Source organism: Hippopotamus amphibius, chromosome 16, assembly GCF_030028045.1.
Source record: "Hippopotamus amphibius kiboko isolate mHipAmp2 chromosome 16, mHipAmp2.hap2, whole genome shotgun sequence".
NCBI classification, from domain to species: Eukaryota; Metazoa; Chordata; class Mammalia; order Artiodactyla; family Hippopotamidae; genus Hippopotamus; species Hippopotamus amphibius.
Genome location: NC_080201.1, coordinates 47,536,326 through 47,553,061, shown reverse-complemented (window position 1 = coordinate 47,553,061; position 16,736 = coordinate 47,536,326). Strand labels below are relative to the sequence as shown.

At 48.3% G+C, this 16,736-nt stretch overlaps 1 protein-coding gene across 1 annotated transcript; it reads right to left on the bottom strand.

The window, feature by feature from the left end:
- Positions 1-8,758: 8,758 nt before the first annotated feature.
- Positions 8,759-16,665, bottom strand: TBCB (tubulin folding cofactor B). Its single transcript, XM_057712564.1, has 6 exons — positions 16,470-16,665; positions 15,928-16,071; positions 12,860-12,956; positions 11,913-12,104; positions 9,188-9,260; positions 8,759-9,029 (listed from the first exon to the last, which is right to left on the bottom strand). Exons 1-6 carry the CDS (start codon positions 16,581-16,583, stop codon positions 8,915-8,917), a joined length of 735 nt encoding a protein of 244 aa, XP_057568547.1. The 5' UTR covers positions 16,584-16,665; the 3' UTR covers positions 8,759-8,914.
- Positions 16,666-16,736: the final 71 nt, after the last annotated feature.

Sequence of the window (16,736 nt, the reverse complement as noted above, 5' to 3'; positions counted from 1 at the left end):
TGTATTTATTTACCTTTAATATTTATATATTTATTTTTAATATTTATTTATTTATTTATTTACGCTGTGCTGGGTATTAGTTCCAGCATGCAGGATCATCATTGTGGCATGTGGGATCTTTTAGCTGCAGCATGCGAATTTCTTAGTTGCAGCACACTAACTCTTTAGTTGTGGCATGCATGTGGGAATCTAGTTCCCAGACCAGGGATCAAACCCGGGCCCTCTGCATTGGGAGAATGGACTGTTACCCACTGGACCACCAGGGAAGTTCCCTGTGATTTTTTTTGTATTGTGAAAAACATGTAATCCCTTCTTCTGCAAAGCCAGAAAACATTTCCTTAATCCTGTGTCAGTTAGCTTTTGCTCCATAACAAACTATACCAAAATTAGTAGCCCACATGAATAATAATTAACTTTTTATGATTCTGTTGCTCAGGAATTTAAACAGGCATGACTTGGTCTTTAAGTAACATCTAAGACAGGAGCAGGGAGCTATCCAACTGGCGACCAATGTGTACATCAGGAAAGGGTCTGGGCTGGAGATAGGGCTGGGAATCCCATGTAGATGGTGATTAAACTCACCAGAATAGATCAGAGGAGAATGTGTAGAATGAGGACAGAGAAAGCCCCAAGTTAATGATTTAAAGAATGTTCTTTACAGGAGGGTGGGACTATTTGAAAAATGACCACCAGGGCTCTGACATTCCTTGTATCAAGAATTCAGATCTGGAAAAAAAAAAAAAAGAATTCAGATCTGGGACTTCCCTGGTGGAACGAGAGAAGCTCAAGCACCACAACGAACACCCAGTGCAGCCTAAATAAATAAATAAATAAATAAATAAATAAATAAATAATACATAAATAAACAAACAAATAAATTCAGATCTATGTGGCCTCCTCTTGAATCTGGATGGGTTTGTAATCACAGTGATCAATATACAGCGGCAGAAGTGATACTATGTGACTTCCGAGGCTAGGTCAGAAAAGTCTATGAAAAAACCACTTCCCTGGTGGTCCAGTGGCTAAGACTCCGAGCTCCCAATGCAGGGGGCCCCGGTTCGACCTGGTCAGGGAACAGATCCCACATGCATGCCGCAACTAAGAGACTAAGAGTTCGCATGCCACAACTAAAGATCCCACATGCCACCACTAAAAACAAAAAACAAACGTGTTGCATGTGGCAAAGATCCTGCATGCGGCAACAAAGATCCTGCATGCCTCAACTAAGACCTGGCACCACCACCCTCACCCCCAACAACAACAACAACAACAACAACAAAAAATAGCCCATGCAGGTTTTGCCTGGTTCTCCTAGGACACTCACTTTGGAGAAAGCCAGCTATCATGTAAAAAAGTCCAACTACCCTGGGACAGCCATTATGGAAAGAACATGTGAGGCGCTCCAGTTATAGTCCCCACTCAGATCCCAGAGAACAGCTAGTGTCACTGCCAGCCAAGTTGCTGAGTCACTTTGGACATCCAGCCTGATCAAGCCTTGAGATGACTCCAGCCCCAGCCAACTTCTGACTCAAACACAGGAGAGCTCTCAAGCCAAGCTCGGCCCAAATTCCTGATCTACAAAAACAGGAAAACAGGAAAAATAAAGTGGCTACTGAGGTTTAGATAAAATTTAATGCAGTTATAGATAACTGGAACAGTTGCATTAGGGAGCTATTGCTACTAACAAATTAAAACCAAAAGTTAATAGCTTAACACAATATTATCTCACATTTTCTATGGGTCAGGAACTCAGGAGTTCCTACTCCTACTGGCTACTCCTGGCCTATGCACAGCACTGTTGGCTGGAGGCCTCAGTCAGTTCCTTGCTGATTCCTGGTAGGACTCAGTTTCTCATCTGTAGGACGGCTTGAGTTTTATCACATATGGAAAGCTGGCTTCTCCCAGAGCAAGTGATCCCAGAGAGAGAGCAGGATGAAGATACAATGCTTTTTAAAAAATATTTATTTATTTATTTATTTATTGGCTGTGTTGGGTCTTCTTTGCTGCACACGGGCTTTCTCTAGTTGTGGGGGCTACTCTTCATTGTGGTGCGTGGGCTCCTCATTTGGTGGCTTCGCTTGTTGTGGAGCACGGGCTCTAGGCACGTGGACTTCAGTAGTTGCAGCACGTGGGCTCAATAGTTGTGGCTCACGGGCTCTAGAGTGCAGGCTCCTTAGTTGTGGCGCACAGGCTTAGTTGCTCTGCAGCATGTGGGATCTTCCGGGACCAGGGACCGAACCCATGTCCCCTGCATTGGCAGGCATATTCTTAACCATTGCACCAGCTAGGAAGTCCCGATACAATGCTTTTTATGACCTGATCTTAGAAGTCCCACACCGTTACTTCTGTTATGTTCTATTCCTTAGAAGGAAGGCAGTAAGTCCACCCCACACTCAATGGGAGGGCTCTTAAAGAGAGAAGTGTCAAAGAATTTGTGGACATATTTTAGCTATTATTTATTTATTTATGTTCTCTTTTTTTTAACTGAGTTGACATACCATGTTATGCTAGTTTCAGGTGTGTTGTGGACATATTTTAAAACCACCACAACAGGGATTACACTTTTTTTGTTTTTTAAATTTTTTGGTTGCACTGTGCAGAGGATCTTGTTTCCCCGGCCAGGGATCGAACCCTTGCCCCTTGCATTGGAAGTGTAGAGTCTTAACCACTGGACCGCCAGGAAAGTTCCAGAGATCACACATTCAACTTCTAACTCTAATCCTAAAGCAGCCAGACATGTCATGTAAATCAGTGAGCAGGGCCGGGTCTGAACAACAGGTCATGGTGGGAACTCAGGTGCAGAGGGTACCCCATGCTGTGCTTCTCTGGGCTGTATTTGCCCCATCTGTTCCTTGCCCTCCCCTTTCTGCTCCAGGCCACAGTTCCCAATCTCCCCTTCATCTAGATGCATCTGAAGCTCCACCACTGGGAAATGTGGGCAGGACACCAGAGAGAGGGAGGAGCTGTAGCAGCTTCCTGCTGCACTAGTTTCCAATTGGTTTACTGGCTCCTGTTTGGACCCTCAGCTCCTCCAACAGCTGTGTAACCACCTCCATGTCCTCTGTTTTCATATAGGAGTGGTTTCAGTATCCCAGTTAGGTCCTGACAGGTACAGCAGACCCAGCCCATTGGGCCCAAAAGAGAAATGGGCTCTGTGTTGTCAGATATCCCAGTGTGGTAGAAGCCAGAAATCAGGATTGTCATGTTGAATGTTTGCATATTTCAAATACTGGGGACACCTGGGTGTCTCTGAGACCTTTTCAGGGGGTATCTGAAGTTAAAACTATTTTCGGGACTTCCCTAGTGGTCCGGTGGGTAAGACTCCCAATGCAGGGGGCCTGGGTTTGATCCCTGGTCAGGGAACTAGGTCCCATATGCAGCAACGAAGATCCCACGTGCCACAACTAAGACCCAGTGCAGCCAAAACAAATAAATATTAAAAATAAAATAAAGTAAAAAAAAAAACCTATTTTCATAATAATACTAAAACATTTTTTCCTTTTCCACTTGCATTCTTTCACAAGTGTACAGAGGAGTTTTCAGAGGTTATATGATAATACTCAACAGTTTGCATGCAAAAGCAGATATGAGAATCCAGCTATCTTCTCTTAGGCCTGACATTAAAAAGGTTTTTTGTTTTTTTTTTGTTTTTTTTTTTTAATTTTTTTTGGCTTTGCATCGCTTGCCAGATCTTAGTTCCCCAACCTGGGCCCTTGGCAGTGAAAGCGTGGGGTCCAAACCACTGGACCACCAGGGTTTCCCTAAAAAGATTTTCAAAACGTAAAACCATGCCACTCTTCTTGTTAGTTTTTTTCAAAAGTTACTTTTTATTAAAAAAGTTAATAATGTTAACATGTAATGGTTTATTACTTTCAAAATGAATGTTTAAACATTTTAATTTCCAAAGTGATAAATATCTACAGATATAAGCCTCATAAACAAATGCTCTTTGAGGCATCAACAATTTTTAAGAATGTAAAGAAGTCCTGAGACACAAAAGTTTGAGAACCACTGGTCTAAATGTCAGCTGTCATTGCAGTACCAGTAAGTTGAGATGAAGAGTTGCCTCTTGAGTTTTAACAACAAGGAAGGGCTTTAGCAATAAAAAGAGTTTAGTTTTCGTGGAGTTGGGAGAGGGTTGCAGCAAGGACCGTGTAGACACCTCATTCCTACACTTTGGCCGTGGTTTTAAAATGGATGGATCTGGCAGACAACACAAGAATCCAGAACTGGAGCTTAACATCACAAAAAGAGAGACAACCTCACAGTATGTGCCTCCTGATGGAAAAACTCAACACCATCCATGAAGTATAGTTATCCTAAAAGTGAACCTGGATTTGACCCAGTTTTTGGATCTACCAGTTTGTAGAATACACAGGGATAGAGGGGTCTCCAAACCCCACTATCAGTCCGCAGCCTGTTAGGAAGTGGGCTGCACAGCAGGAGGTGAGCCGGGTTGAGCAAGCAAAGCTTCATCTGCTGCTCCCCATCCTTCCCCATCGCTTACATTACCTCCTGAACCATCGCCCCCATCGCTGGCATTACCTCCTGAAACCCCCCTCAACCCCCACCTCCCCACCTGAAAAATTGTCCTCCACCAGACTGGTCCCTGGTGCCAAAAAGGTTGGGGACCGCTGTATTAAAGGGCAGCAGGGGGTACAACCAGCCAAATCCCACAGGGAAATTACTGTAGAATAGAAGACTTAGAGCTCTATCAGCCAGATGCAGTCTGAACCCTATTTGGATTCTGATTTCAACAAGCCAACAGTAAAAAGACATTAGTGAAACAAATGAGGGCTTTGTTTCATATGTAATAACATTGACCGTATATTAGATCATACTAAGGAATTATTGCAATTTTTGTTAGGTGTGAATGAAGACCTCATATCTTTTAGACAAAGACATAGAAACAGAAACATTTGTGGATGAGATGATATGCTGCCTGAGATATGCTTTAAAATGACAGGAAAAATAAGGGGAGGCCAGAAACGATTGGCCTTAGGCTGACAAGATGGGTGACAGGTAAGAGGGGAAAAAGGATATTTTTTCAAGACAGCAGCACCTTGACCCAGCTTGAGAGTTGACCAGGAGCCTGCAGAGTGACCGGTTGAGATGCGGCAAAGCGGACGGGAGGGAAGAATGCGCCAGCCGGGAAGAGTTTGCCTGGGTTCTTCCACTGCAGCCAGAAAGTCAGCTGAGGCGCCCCCGCCAGGACATTGCTTCTCACTCTCTGATTAAACCATGGCGGGCACGACAGGCCTCCCGCGCTTGCGCAGCCCCATCCTCCGCGAGGGAGCCAAATCCCTCCCACCCCACAGTTCCCTGCGCCGCATGGCGGGAGCAAAACCTCCGCTTCCAGACTTGAATAGGCTTAGACCGAGGGTGTCGCATGGTTTTCTGGGAAATGCAGTTCGCGTGTCAGGCTGGGAGATGCCGCCCAAAGACACGAAGACTACGCATCCCACAGTGCGCCCCCAGCGCGCTGCGCTGGGCAGTGCGCTGCTGCCCCCACGTGGCGACTGAGAGGTTATTGTCCGAGTCTGGGACCGTGCAGAGGCTAGGGCTGCTGAGGCTTCAGGGACTTGGGAGGCGGTGCCCTCCTGGTAAGCTCACTGGGGAGGGTGGCACCCAGAATTGGGTCAGAAAAGATAGGATGAGGAGGTAAAAACGGTGAAGAAATTGGGGATAGCACCTGCTGTGAGAATTAAATGAAGCCAGCAATGTAACTGTTGACTGTATACTGGCTTTTAAAAAATTAATTAATTTATTGGCTGTGTTGCAATGCAAATAGAACTGATTGTTCTTTTTCCTCTTGAGAGCAAGGAAGACAAAGAACGTAGAACAGGCTAGAGGAGAAAGATAACTTGGCCTGAAAAGAGTTAATCATTCCTTGTTTTACTTTAGCTGTCACTAATCTGTAGTAACTCGATTTTTACTTCACAAAACTAACTCCCTGATACTTAACTCTGTGTGAGTTACATCCTGCCTTTCACTTGCTAACCTTATTTACAGCTTGGAGGCTGCATTCCCATATGACCGTTGTAACAAATCAACCTCTGTGATTTGTTTGGCATTTCAGAAAGAAGTTCCCCAGCTGATAGACTGGAGGCAAAAGGACAACCAACAAACTGCCAGACCCCAGTTACTGGGTGGCCTGACGCCAGCTATGACTGTTTTAGAATAACGCGAAGGACAAAGAATGCAAGACCTCCACCAACTTGATCCTTATCACATACCCCAGACTGCGAGCCCCCCACGTATAAAATCTTCCCCAACTCCCAAGGACGAGGTTGGGGTGGGGGTACAGTTCTTGAGGTGCTAGCCAGCTGTGTCTTCCTTTTGCCTGGCAAAGGAAAATAAAGCCATCTCTCTCTTCCTCCAAAAATCTCTGTCTCCGTATTTCTATTAGGCCTCAATGTACAGAGTAGCCGTTATTATGGTAACAGCTGTGTTGGATCTTTGTTGCTGTGCCCGGGCTTTCTCTAGTTGCAGCCAGCGGGGGCTACTCTTCATTGTGGTGCGTGGGCTTCTCAGTGCGGTGGCTTCTCTTGTTGCGGAGCATTGGCTCCGTAGTTGTGGTAAGCGGGCTCTAGAGCACAGGTTCAGTAGTTGTGGCGCTCAGGCTTAGTTGCCCCATGGCATGTGGGATCTTAGATCCCCCACCAGGGATTAAACCCAGGTCCCCTACAGGTTCTTAACCACTAGACCACCAGGGAAGTCCCGATGGTTGACTTTCACATAGCAAGTGTAGGGTTCCTATTTAGAAATTACCAGCATGATCCCTTCCACTGTCATCAAAATTTTTAATGTTTTCCCATGTTCTGATGTGGACAGCTTCTTCCACGCTGACAGCTGGAAGGCATTAAATCACACCCTGGAAGTTTGTGCTTAGATCTTCCACTGCAGTTTGACAGATCCTCATATACACTGATGCTGACCCTTGCTTGGAGCTCAAAGGTGTGATTTTGGGTGATCGGGGTCCCGGAGAGCATGTGATCATCTCGCTGCCCCTATTCTTTGGCCTCATCACATGCAGGTGCACACTGGCCCTGATCTTAAAGTGAGCCTCAGGTCCTCAGTGCTGACCCATTAGCTGAGCTAATTCTGCTGAACTCTGGCTGAACTAAGGTTGGTAGGTTCTGGTTGAGAATTTGGGGACACCCCCTCTAATGCTCCTCACTCTGAAAACTCCATCATGTGGAAAGGACCTAAGCTTTGGGGTCCTTTTATAAAGTAACCAGTTTTGTAGATTGACAACTTCATTGATTTGTGTGTGTGCGTAGGTGTTATGTCTATCCCAGGTGGGTGTCTGATGTGACTCTCTGAGTGTATCCTGTGTGTAAGTCTGGCTACCCTGTATGTGTGGGACAGAATCTTTGTGCACTGACTTCATTTCTGCACATGTGACCTCTAGGGTCTGTGTTTTGGGTGTTTCTTCAGTGTTTGAGTGTGAGTCCAGGTGTGCAAATGTTCTATGTATCTGAGTGGGTCCATGTATCAATACATTACAGTGGACATCAGAGGATGTACGTAACAGGCTGTCTGTGCATGTGAGCAGCCTCCCCAAGGATCCCTTCAGCTCTCAGGCATTTCAACCTCACTCTGCTCACTGCAGTTGCTCCCACCACTGCCAACTTCTTCTCCAGAAGTTATAATAAAGTAATTGCAACAATTAAGTAGAATCTCCCAAATAGTCTTCCCATCAGGAATCCCTTCAAGGAGCTAATGAGGAGTTACTGCGCCTGCAGACACATACATGGTGGAACAGGCTCCCTAGAAGGCATGGGCTGCTTGCACACATGCCACATACCTGAGGGCACAGTGCTTTTTGCCCAGGTCTACACCACTATGAGGGGCCTCATGCTTTTTTTTTTTTTTTAAGATTTTTTTTTTGATGTGTACCACTTTTAAAGTCTTTATTGAATTTGTTACCATACTGCTTCTGTTTTATGTTTTGGGTTTTTTGGCCACGAGGCATGTGGGATCTTAGCTCCCCGATCAGCGGATCAGGGATCGAACCCTCACACCCTGTATTAGAAGGTGAAGTCTAAACCACTGCACTGCCAGGGAAGTCCCATCATGCTACTTCTAAAGACTTGAGATTTCTTTCTTCTTTCAAATATTAACTGAACAGGTCCCCCACCTGCAAGGACAGTGGTAGAACTACTTGTTGACCCCCAATATCCCTTTTCCCCAGCTTCTGTAGCACAGGAAATTCTGATATTTGGGTAGGAAATGGCCACCCAGAATAAAAACTACATTTCCCAGCCCCCTTTGTGCAACTACAAGTGGCCATGAGACAGAATCCTGGCCAAAGAAATAAGAACAAGTTTTGAGGAATATACATATTCCTTAAAAACAAGGGGTACCCCCCTCCCTCTCCTTTTCCTGACGCCTGGAGCAGATGAGGTGGGAATCACGAGGAAGAGATGGGAGAGCAATATGATACATGGAAATGGAGCCTGGCCCCTGACATGGAGGGGGTATTAGCTCTTGGTGATCACACGAGACTTTACATGAGGAAGAATAAACTTCCACCTTGTTTAAGCCACTATTATTTTGGGCTTCTCTGTCATAACAGCATAACATTACATGAACTAATAAAGGACAAAGAATAGTCTCATGGCCTCCAGCTACCAGCTACGGGATAAAGCCTCACCCTGCCCAACTTCAACTGTCCTCAGCCTATCTCACCCTCACCTACCCAGCTGTCCCCAGCACACCCTATAATTTTTGAGTCCTCCAAACACTTCCCACATTTCCGGCAAATTTAATACATGTGTCTCAAAAGTCAATGGCAAGGGTAAAGTGAATAAAATAAAAACGGGGTCACGGGGAGAGGGCATGGGCACACACAGGGAAGGGCGATGAGTAGGTGAGTTAGCTGGAGCAGAGGGATGCCCTTCCTTGGGCGTCACATCTCATCCAAACCGTAGTCCTCCTCAGGGAAGTCCCCCACTGTCACAACGGATGGCTTGACGAAGGCGCCGTACTTGGCCTGGCATTCAAAGTAGCGTTTCCCATTCACACTGCAGGGCATGACGGGGAGGCAGTGTCAGAGGGCTCCTACTCCAGATGCTAGCCAGCATGGGTGGGCTCCCCCAGTGGTACATGCATGCACTTACACATAAACGCACACATATGCACGCACAGGCACACACACAGATACTAGAGTGGGAATCTTTACCTGCCATCGTTTTTCCCTAGAGGCTCATCATAGCGGACGCCGATCCAGTAGCCAGGCTTGAAATCTGTAAGTCCTGCCCAGGGGAGAAATCCTAATTAAACCTCTGTACGCAGCTCACCCCAGGTTCATGACTGCCCACTGAGTGTAAAGCCTGTCCTGGCAAAAACCACTCCTCACTACCACCCAGGTCAACTGCCATCTCCTGCCCACACCAATATGGTAGGCCCCCTTCACTGGTCTCCCTGTTCCTACCCTGACCCCCTATTCACTCAACACCCTCAGCCAAAGGGGGCTTTGTAAAAAAACAAAGCGAAATAGCACTACTGCCTTGTCCCAAATTCCTCAAAGGCTGCCCATCCCACTCAGCATAAAATCCATAGTGCTTATGACCAAATGATTTCTGACAAGGGTGCCAAGACAGTTCAACAAGGAGAGAAGAGTCTTTCCAACAAGTCATATTGGGACAACTAGATAGTCACATGCAAGAGAATAAAGCTGGACTCCTACCTCACACCATACACAAAAATTAACTCAAAATGGGTCAAAGACCTAAATGTAATATGTAACAGTATAAAACCCTTAGAAGAAAATACAGGTTTAAATCTTTGTAACCCTGTATTAGGCATTGGTCTCTTAGATATAATACCATACACATATGCAAAAAAAAAGAAAAAAAAATTGGATTTCATAAAAATTAAAAATGTTTGCGCTTCAAAGAACACAAGAAAGTAAAAAGACAACCAACACACAGAATGGGAGAAAATATCTGCAAATCATATATCTGATAAGGGAATTGTCTCTAAAGTAACTAAAGAACACTTACAACATGTAATTATGTCCCCCCAAGTTCACATGTTGAAGCCCTAACCCCCAGTAGTTCAGAATGTGCTTGTATTTGGAGACAGGGCCTTTAAAGAGATAATTAAGTTAAAATGAGGCCATTAGGGTGGAATCTAATCCAGGCTGACTGACAGCCTCATAAGAGGAAATCTGGACCAAGACTCCAGGGATGTGCTTGCACACAAAGGAAAGACCATGTGAAGACAAAGAGAAAAGGCGGCCCTTTGTAAGCCAAGGAGCGAGGCCTAAGAAGAAATCCAACCTGCCAAGGCCTTAACCTTAGACTTCCCACCTCCAGAACTGTGGGAAACAAACTTCTGTTGTTTAGGCCACCCAGCGTGTGGTACTTTGATACAGCAGCCCTAATACACCACTCAACAACAAAAAGACAAACTACCCAGTTAAAAAAATTGGCAGAATATCCGAATAAAAAATTTTTCTAAAGAAGACATACAGGGAATTCCCTGGCGGTCTAGTGGTAAGGACTCTGTGCTTTCACTCTTCAGTCCCTGGGAGGGGAACTAAGAGCCCACAAGCTGTGAGGTGTGACCTAAATATTATAAATAAATAATTAAAATAAAGAAGATATACAAATGGCCATTAGCACCTAAAAAGAGGCTCAATATCATTAGCTGTCACAGAAATGTAAATCAAAATCATAATGCTCTACCACTTCATACGCATTAGAATGACTATAATCAAAAAGACAGATGATAGTAAGTGTTGATGAGGATGTGGAGTAATTGGAGCCCTTATACATTGCTGGTGGGAATGTAAAATGGTGCAGCCACTGTGGAAACACTGTGGCAGTTCTTCAAAAGGTTAAACAGAGAGATATTATGTGACCAAGCAATTCCACTCCTAGGTATAGAGAAATGAAAATACACGTCCACACAAAACCTTACACAAGAATATTCATAGCAGAATTATTTGTAATAAGCAGAAAGTGGGAAGTGCCAAGGTGTTCTTCAACTGGTAAATGAATAAATAAAAGAAATGAAATACTGCTACACGTTACAACTGTTAACATGGATGATTCGTGTAATTAAGAAGCCAGTCACAAAAGACCACATATTACATGATTCCATTTAAATGAAACTTCCATTATAGGCAAATCTATAGAGACAGAACATAGATTAGTGGCTACCTATACGGACTGAGGGAGCTGGGGTTTCAGAAATGGGGAGTAGCTTCTCATGGTTATAGGGTTTCTTTATGGGGTGATGAAAATGTAAAACTGACTGTGGCGATGGTTGTGCAATTCCGTGAACACACTAAAACCTAATGAATGGTACTCTTTATTATTTTTTATTGTTTATTTTTTTCAGCCATGCCGAGGGGCTTGAGGGATCTTAGTTTTCCGACCAAGGATCAAACCCGTGTCCCCTGCAGTGGACGCACGGAGTCTTGACCACTGTACCACCAGCGAAGTCCCATGAATGGTACCCTTTAAACGGGTGAGTTTTATGGTATATAAATTATATTTCTATAAAGCTGTTATTAAAAACAAACCAACAAACCCACACTGCTCTCTCCTGTCTATAAGCCCAGCACAGTCCAGCCTTGCCCATGGCCCGGGCCTGCCCTGACCACTTCGGCCTGTGCTTCCCCCCATCACAGCCGTAATAATTCTGCCTGTTTCCCCATCTCAGCTCTGACCACTGTGCCCCAGGCTTTCACCTCAAAACTGATCACTCTGGCCTCTGCTTCCACCATCACAACCCAGGTCATCTGGCCTCCGCTTCCCACTTCCCTGCCGTGAACATACTGGGCTCTCAGTCAGCCCCTGGTCTGCCTCCCCTCCTGAACCGAGATCCCCTTGAGGGCTGGGTCCCCAGCCCTGCCGCCCTCAGGGCAGGGCATGAGGCCTCAGTGGGCTACGTACCTACATACATGACAGTGCCCCGGCGAGCGGGCTGCCCAGGCGCCCGCACCTCACAGCGGCTACCCACGGGGATGGCACCAGCCTGGGCCTCCTCCTCGATAAGGCGCTGGGAGCTCTCAGCCTCTTTCTGTGCCCGCTCTTCTTCATTGTATCGACCCAGCTTGTGGCGCTTCATGAAGGAGCGGACTGAGTCTGTGGGTGGGGTGAGGGGGTCAGACATGGGAGACCACCTGGGAGACCTCTGGCCTAATGAGATAATCTGCCACCCCCACAGGGCCAGCGTTCGTAGAGAAACCCTTCCATTCTGGGTGGGGAAGGGCTGTTGCCCAAGACCCTCAAGTCTCCCACCACAGCCCTGGCCTCTTCCCAGGACCCCTTGGCCTCCCCACTATCCCGAAACTAAAGGGAAGATGCCTGTCTCCAGCTTTTCACGTTACCCCATCTTCCCCGTTCCTTCAGTATCACGCTTGCCTCCATCCAGGCCCTGAAACCTTCTGCATCTCCCCCACCACACAGTCTGATCTGTCCCCACATGCCTGCACTCATCACCACACTGTCCTGTCCGTTCCGCATGTTCTACCATGCTCTGCCTGCCACACCGTGCTCCCAATGTGACCCTAACCAGCCCCCCACACCTGAGCCCCCTACACACCCTAGACCTTCCTCTCAGGTCTGCTCTACTTTCCCATGGCCCTGTCCGCCTGCCCACACCCCCCCCCCCCGCCTCCCAGCCTGTCCACCCCGACTGCTCTCCTATGACCCGTCTGTCCCCATGCCAACCTTACCCCGCCCCCTCCACTCCCCTACGCTTACCTGCCCCACCGCCCACACCAGCGGCTTCCCCTCAAGTGTCCCTGTCTCTCCGCTCTGCCCCCCACACCTCCACCCACCCCGACACCCTCCGTCGAGCTCCCACAGGCCCCCAAGCATCCCGGTACGCCCCGTACTTTGCCTCTGGTCGTAGGCTTCTTGTGCGATCTCGTATTTCTCCACCTTGGACATGTCCTCATACTCCCCAAGGTGGGCACCGCTGTGGTCAATGACCTGTAGTGAGGGGAGGGAGGTCAGTGGGGATCAGGGTCTGGGCAGGGAGGCCTGGGATACTGTGCGGGGGCGCGAGTGTGGCTGCACACTGGAGCATTCGTAGATTTAAGTCTCTCCTGTCTCGAAAAAACCACATGCCTCTACCCTCACCTTTACCCCAGCCTTCTCTCCTCCTCCCCTGAGCCCAGCCGAGGTGGAGGTGCGAGCAGGTGTCTCCAATGGCCATCTCCCCCTCCGCACCCCATCCAAGGCCCTGAGGCTGCATCTGCCTCCAGACGACCTCCACATGCTGGCATCCACATCACTGATGGCCCCAGGACACTGGAACGAAGGGCAGAGCTCGGGCCTTGCTTATGAGCCCTCTGGGCAGGGTGTCTACCCTCTCTGGGCCTCTGGGACCCTCCTAAGCTGACCGCAACTTCCAGATCCTGCAGCATCTCTTCCTGTACCACCCCCAACATTCATTCACTCATCGCCTGCTGAGCTCATCCAAGGTGCCCAGTGGTCCCTGCGCTGGGTACTAGGGACATGGTGCAAAAACAGATCAACCCCTGCCCTCAAGGAGTGTTCATTCTGCTCAGAGCCAGACCAGAAACAAATGCACAGAGATATGTATTACACACCAGACAACAACAAGATTCTGTGCAGACAAATACAACAAAGAGGCTTCTGGAAGGAGGGGATGTCTGAGACAAGCCCTGAAGGAACAACAGGCACAAAGTCCCAGATGTAGAAATGTCTTTAGCCCCTTTGAGGAACAGCAGGGCCAGCATGCCTGGAGTGAAGTGAGCCAGGGGGAGAGTGGGAGACACAACAGATCACTATAGACTTTGGCTTTTATCCAGAATGAGATGCAGCCAGGGAAGGGCTCTGAGCCAGGAGGGCTCTGATCTGACTCAGGGGTTCACAGGCACCCTCAACTGAGTGTGGGAAGCAGACAGAGGAGCACAGGGATGGGAGCAGGGAGACCAGGGAGGAGGCTGTCTGATGGTCCAGGAGGGAGAAGATGGAGGCTGGGCCAGGGTGGGGGTGGGGTGGGGAGGAGAAGAATTTGAATTCTGGATAGATTTTATGGGTGGAGCCCATGGGGTCTGCTGACAGATTAGATATGGGTGTGAGGGAAAGAGGGGTCAGGAAGACCCTGAAGTGTTTGGCCTGAGACACTGGGCAAAATAGAAATAGTCCTTATCTCTGGCCAAGGATCACTAAGAATTTCTATCTTCTATATTAGGGATTTTTGTAAGTTTGAAGTTGCTATCATTCGTTGCTGCAAGAAATATGGGTGATATTTATAAACAGAAAAAGACTTTTAGAAAAAATACAATTCTCCAGAGGGTCCACCTCTGGGAAACTTTCCTTGTATGGCCTCAGAAGTCAGCAGCCTGTCTATACCTGAATCCATGTGTAAAACTCTTCTGTTTGAGGACACCACTGCCCTGCCTGAGCCACCAGCATCCCTAGGCTGAGACTGCCCAGGTCAGCCCAAAGTCAGTCCTATGAGCTCAGCACAGTCCTGACCCGCTCCCACGATGGTCCAGGACCCATTCCAGGACTATGGAAGCAGCCTCCTCTGGTCTCCCTACTCCTCTGTCCTCCACAGTCTGTTCCCCACGTGTAGTCAGAGGGAGCTGGTGAACCCCTGAGTCAGACCAGGACCCTCCTGGCTCAGAGCCCTCCCCTGGCTCCCACTTCCCTCCATAATAGGAGAGGTCACCCTTCAGCCCCTGTACTCACTCTGCTGCCTCCCACCTCAGAGTGTTTGCGTATGCTGTGCCCTCCTCCTGGAGCACGCTTTCTCCTTCTTCAGTTAACTCTTCCTATTCTTCAGGTCTCTGTTCAGGCAGCACCTCCTCCAAAAGGCCTCCTGGATCTCACTGATGGGTCAGGCTCCCTAGTATAGAATCTCCCAGCTCTGTGATCTCCTCTTGCATGGCCCTCATCTCACTGACCCTTCACATTTACTCCTGTGAATATTTAGCTAACATCTACTTCACACACTGGACAGAGCTAAAACACAGACCGTCTCAGACTTGATTCACAGCTATGTCCCTGGCGTAACACGTATGCTCAATGAACAGCTATGAATAATTGAAAGAGACAAAAAAGACCCAGTTCTCTGGGTACACTGAGTTCTGGAGCCATGCAGACTGAGGTAAACATTCTAGCTATGTTCCTTCTCAGGAAAGTAAATTCCATCCTGAAACTTGGTTTTCTCTTCCGCAAAATCGGGTTAATTACACCATTTTTCAAGTCTTACTTTATGGATTCAACTCATCATTCAACAATGTTTCACTGAGCATCCTCTCTGTGCCAGGCACTGTTTCAGATACTGGAGAAAAATCCACGGTATGTCACTGGATGATCAGTGAGAAAGACAAAAATTAAATAAAATTTAAGTAAAGACTAGAAGGAAGAAGTGTGCCATGGGGGCATAGAAAAAAGAACCATTCAGGTACAGGGAACAGCATATGCAGAGCTCACCTGGGATGCTGGGATGTCTGAGGAGTTTTTGGGGGGAGACTGAGGACAGAGAGGATGATGTGAACTGATGCGTGCAAAGGTCCTCTGTGTTCTGGCTTCTCCCACTATGTGAGCCTCTTCGCTCACCCTGACCCACCTCACACTCTGTCCCCTCCACCTGGCATGCCCCTCCCATCTCTTCTCTTAGGTTGCCCTTTCCTCATCCTTCAGGTCTCAGCCCAGGCATCTCTCCCTTCATGAAGCCCCTTCTGATACCTCCGGGTGGAGTCAGGCAACTCTTCTGCATGCCTCCAGTCCCCTAGGCTTTTCTCAGCCCAGTCCAGACCACTCTGGCTGCCAGTGTCTGGTGATGGGTCTCTCTCTCTCCCTGCTGGACTGGGAGCTTCATGCAGTTAGGGCCTATCTTGGTTATCACACAGTGCAAAGCACAGCAAGCATCTGTTGAATAAATAAATGAACAGAGGAGAGACCACAGGTGGGAAGGCCTCACATGGATGCGACAGCCATCGTCTACGGGGTAAGAGCCAAGCAATGCGTCGTCCTGATCCAGCTTGCTGTACAACTTGTCGTCGGGTCCATACAGCTCCAATTCCATGCAAGAAGCAGGGCTGCCCACAACCAGCTGTAGTTTACACTGTGGGGGTACAAGATGGAGAGGCGGGGAAGAGGTCGAATGCTGTCAGTGGCCCCACCCTCTGCCCTGAGGCTCCGCCCTTTATATCAATAACCATCACCCCTTCCTTGCTCCTCCCAGAGACCTACCATTTAGGACCAACCTGGTTATCCCTGGTCCTACCCTCTTGGGTCTTGTCCCCACTCCCTGCAAGCTCTGATCTTCCCTGGCCCCTCACCCATTCTCTGGAACCTCAGGTTCCCTCTGGCCTCACCCCGCTGAGGTCCGGTCCCCAACCTCTGTAACCTCGGTTTATCTCTGGCTCCTTCCCTGCGTCGGGGAAGACCCTCCATTTCTTCCAGGCCCCGCCCCCTCAACCATACGCCCCGCTCCTCCGGACCCCACCCCCACGGCCACACCTTGAACTCTGCTATGGTGAGGCTGCGACTGTACCGCTTCTGGGAGCGGAAGCTGTTGAGAGAGCTACTGATGAACACGGTCACTGTGGGCGCCACCAGCCCCGTCACCTCCATCTCGCTGCGCCCTGTCTGGGCCCGCAGCCCGCTCCTCCGCCTCACACCGGCTCCGCAGCCGCCGCCGCCGCCGCTGCTTCTGGGATAGCCCCGCCCCCTGCTCACGGACCTGGCCAATCCGCGCCCTCCCGCCAGGAGGACCCGCCAATCGCC

Excerpts from the sequence above, each read along its gene's own strand:
- TBCB (XM_057712564.1), bottom strand. The coding sequence starts at position 16,583 with ATGGAGGTGACGGGGCTGGTGGCGCCCACAGTGACCGTGTTCATCAGT. Across the intron at positions 12,105-12,859 it reads AGCCTACGACCAGAGGCAAA|ACTCAGTCCGCTCCTTCATG; the intron begins GTACGGGGCGTA and ends CCCCACCCACAG. Across the intron at positions 9,030-9,187 it reads CTAGGGAAAAACGATGGCAG|TGTGAATGGGAAACGCTACT; the intron begins GTAAAGATTCCC and ends CATGCCCTGCAG.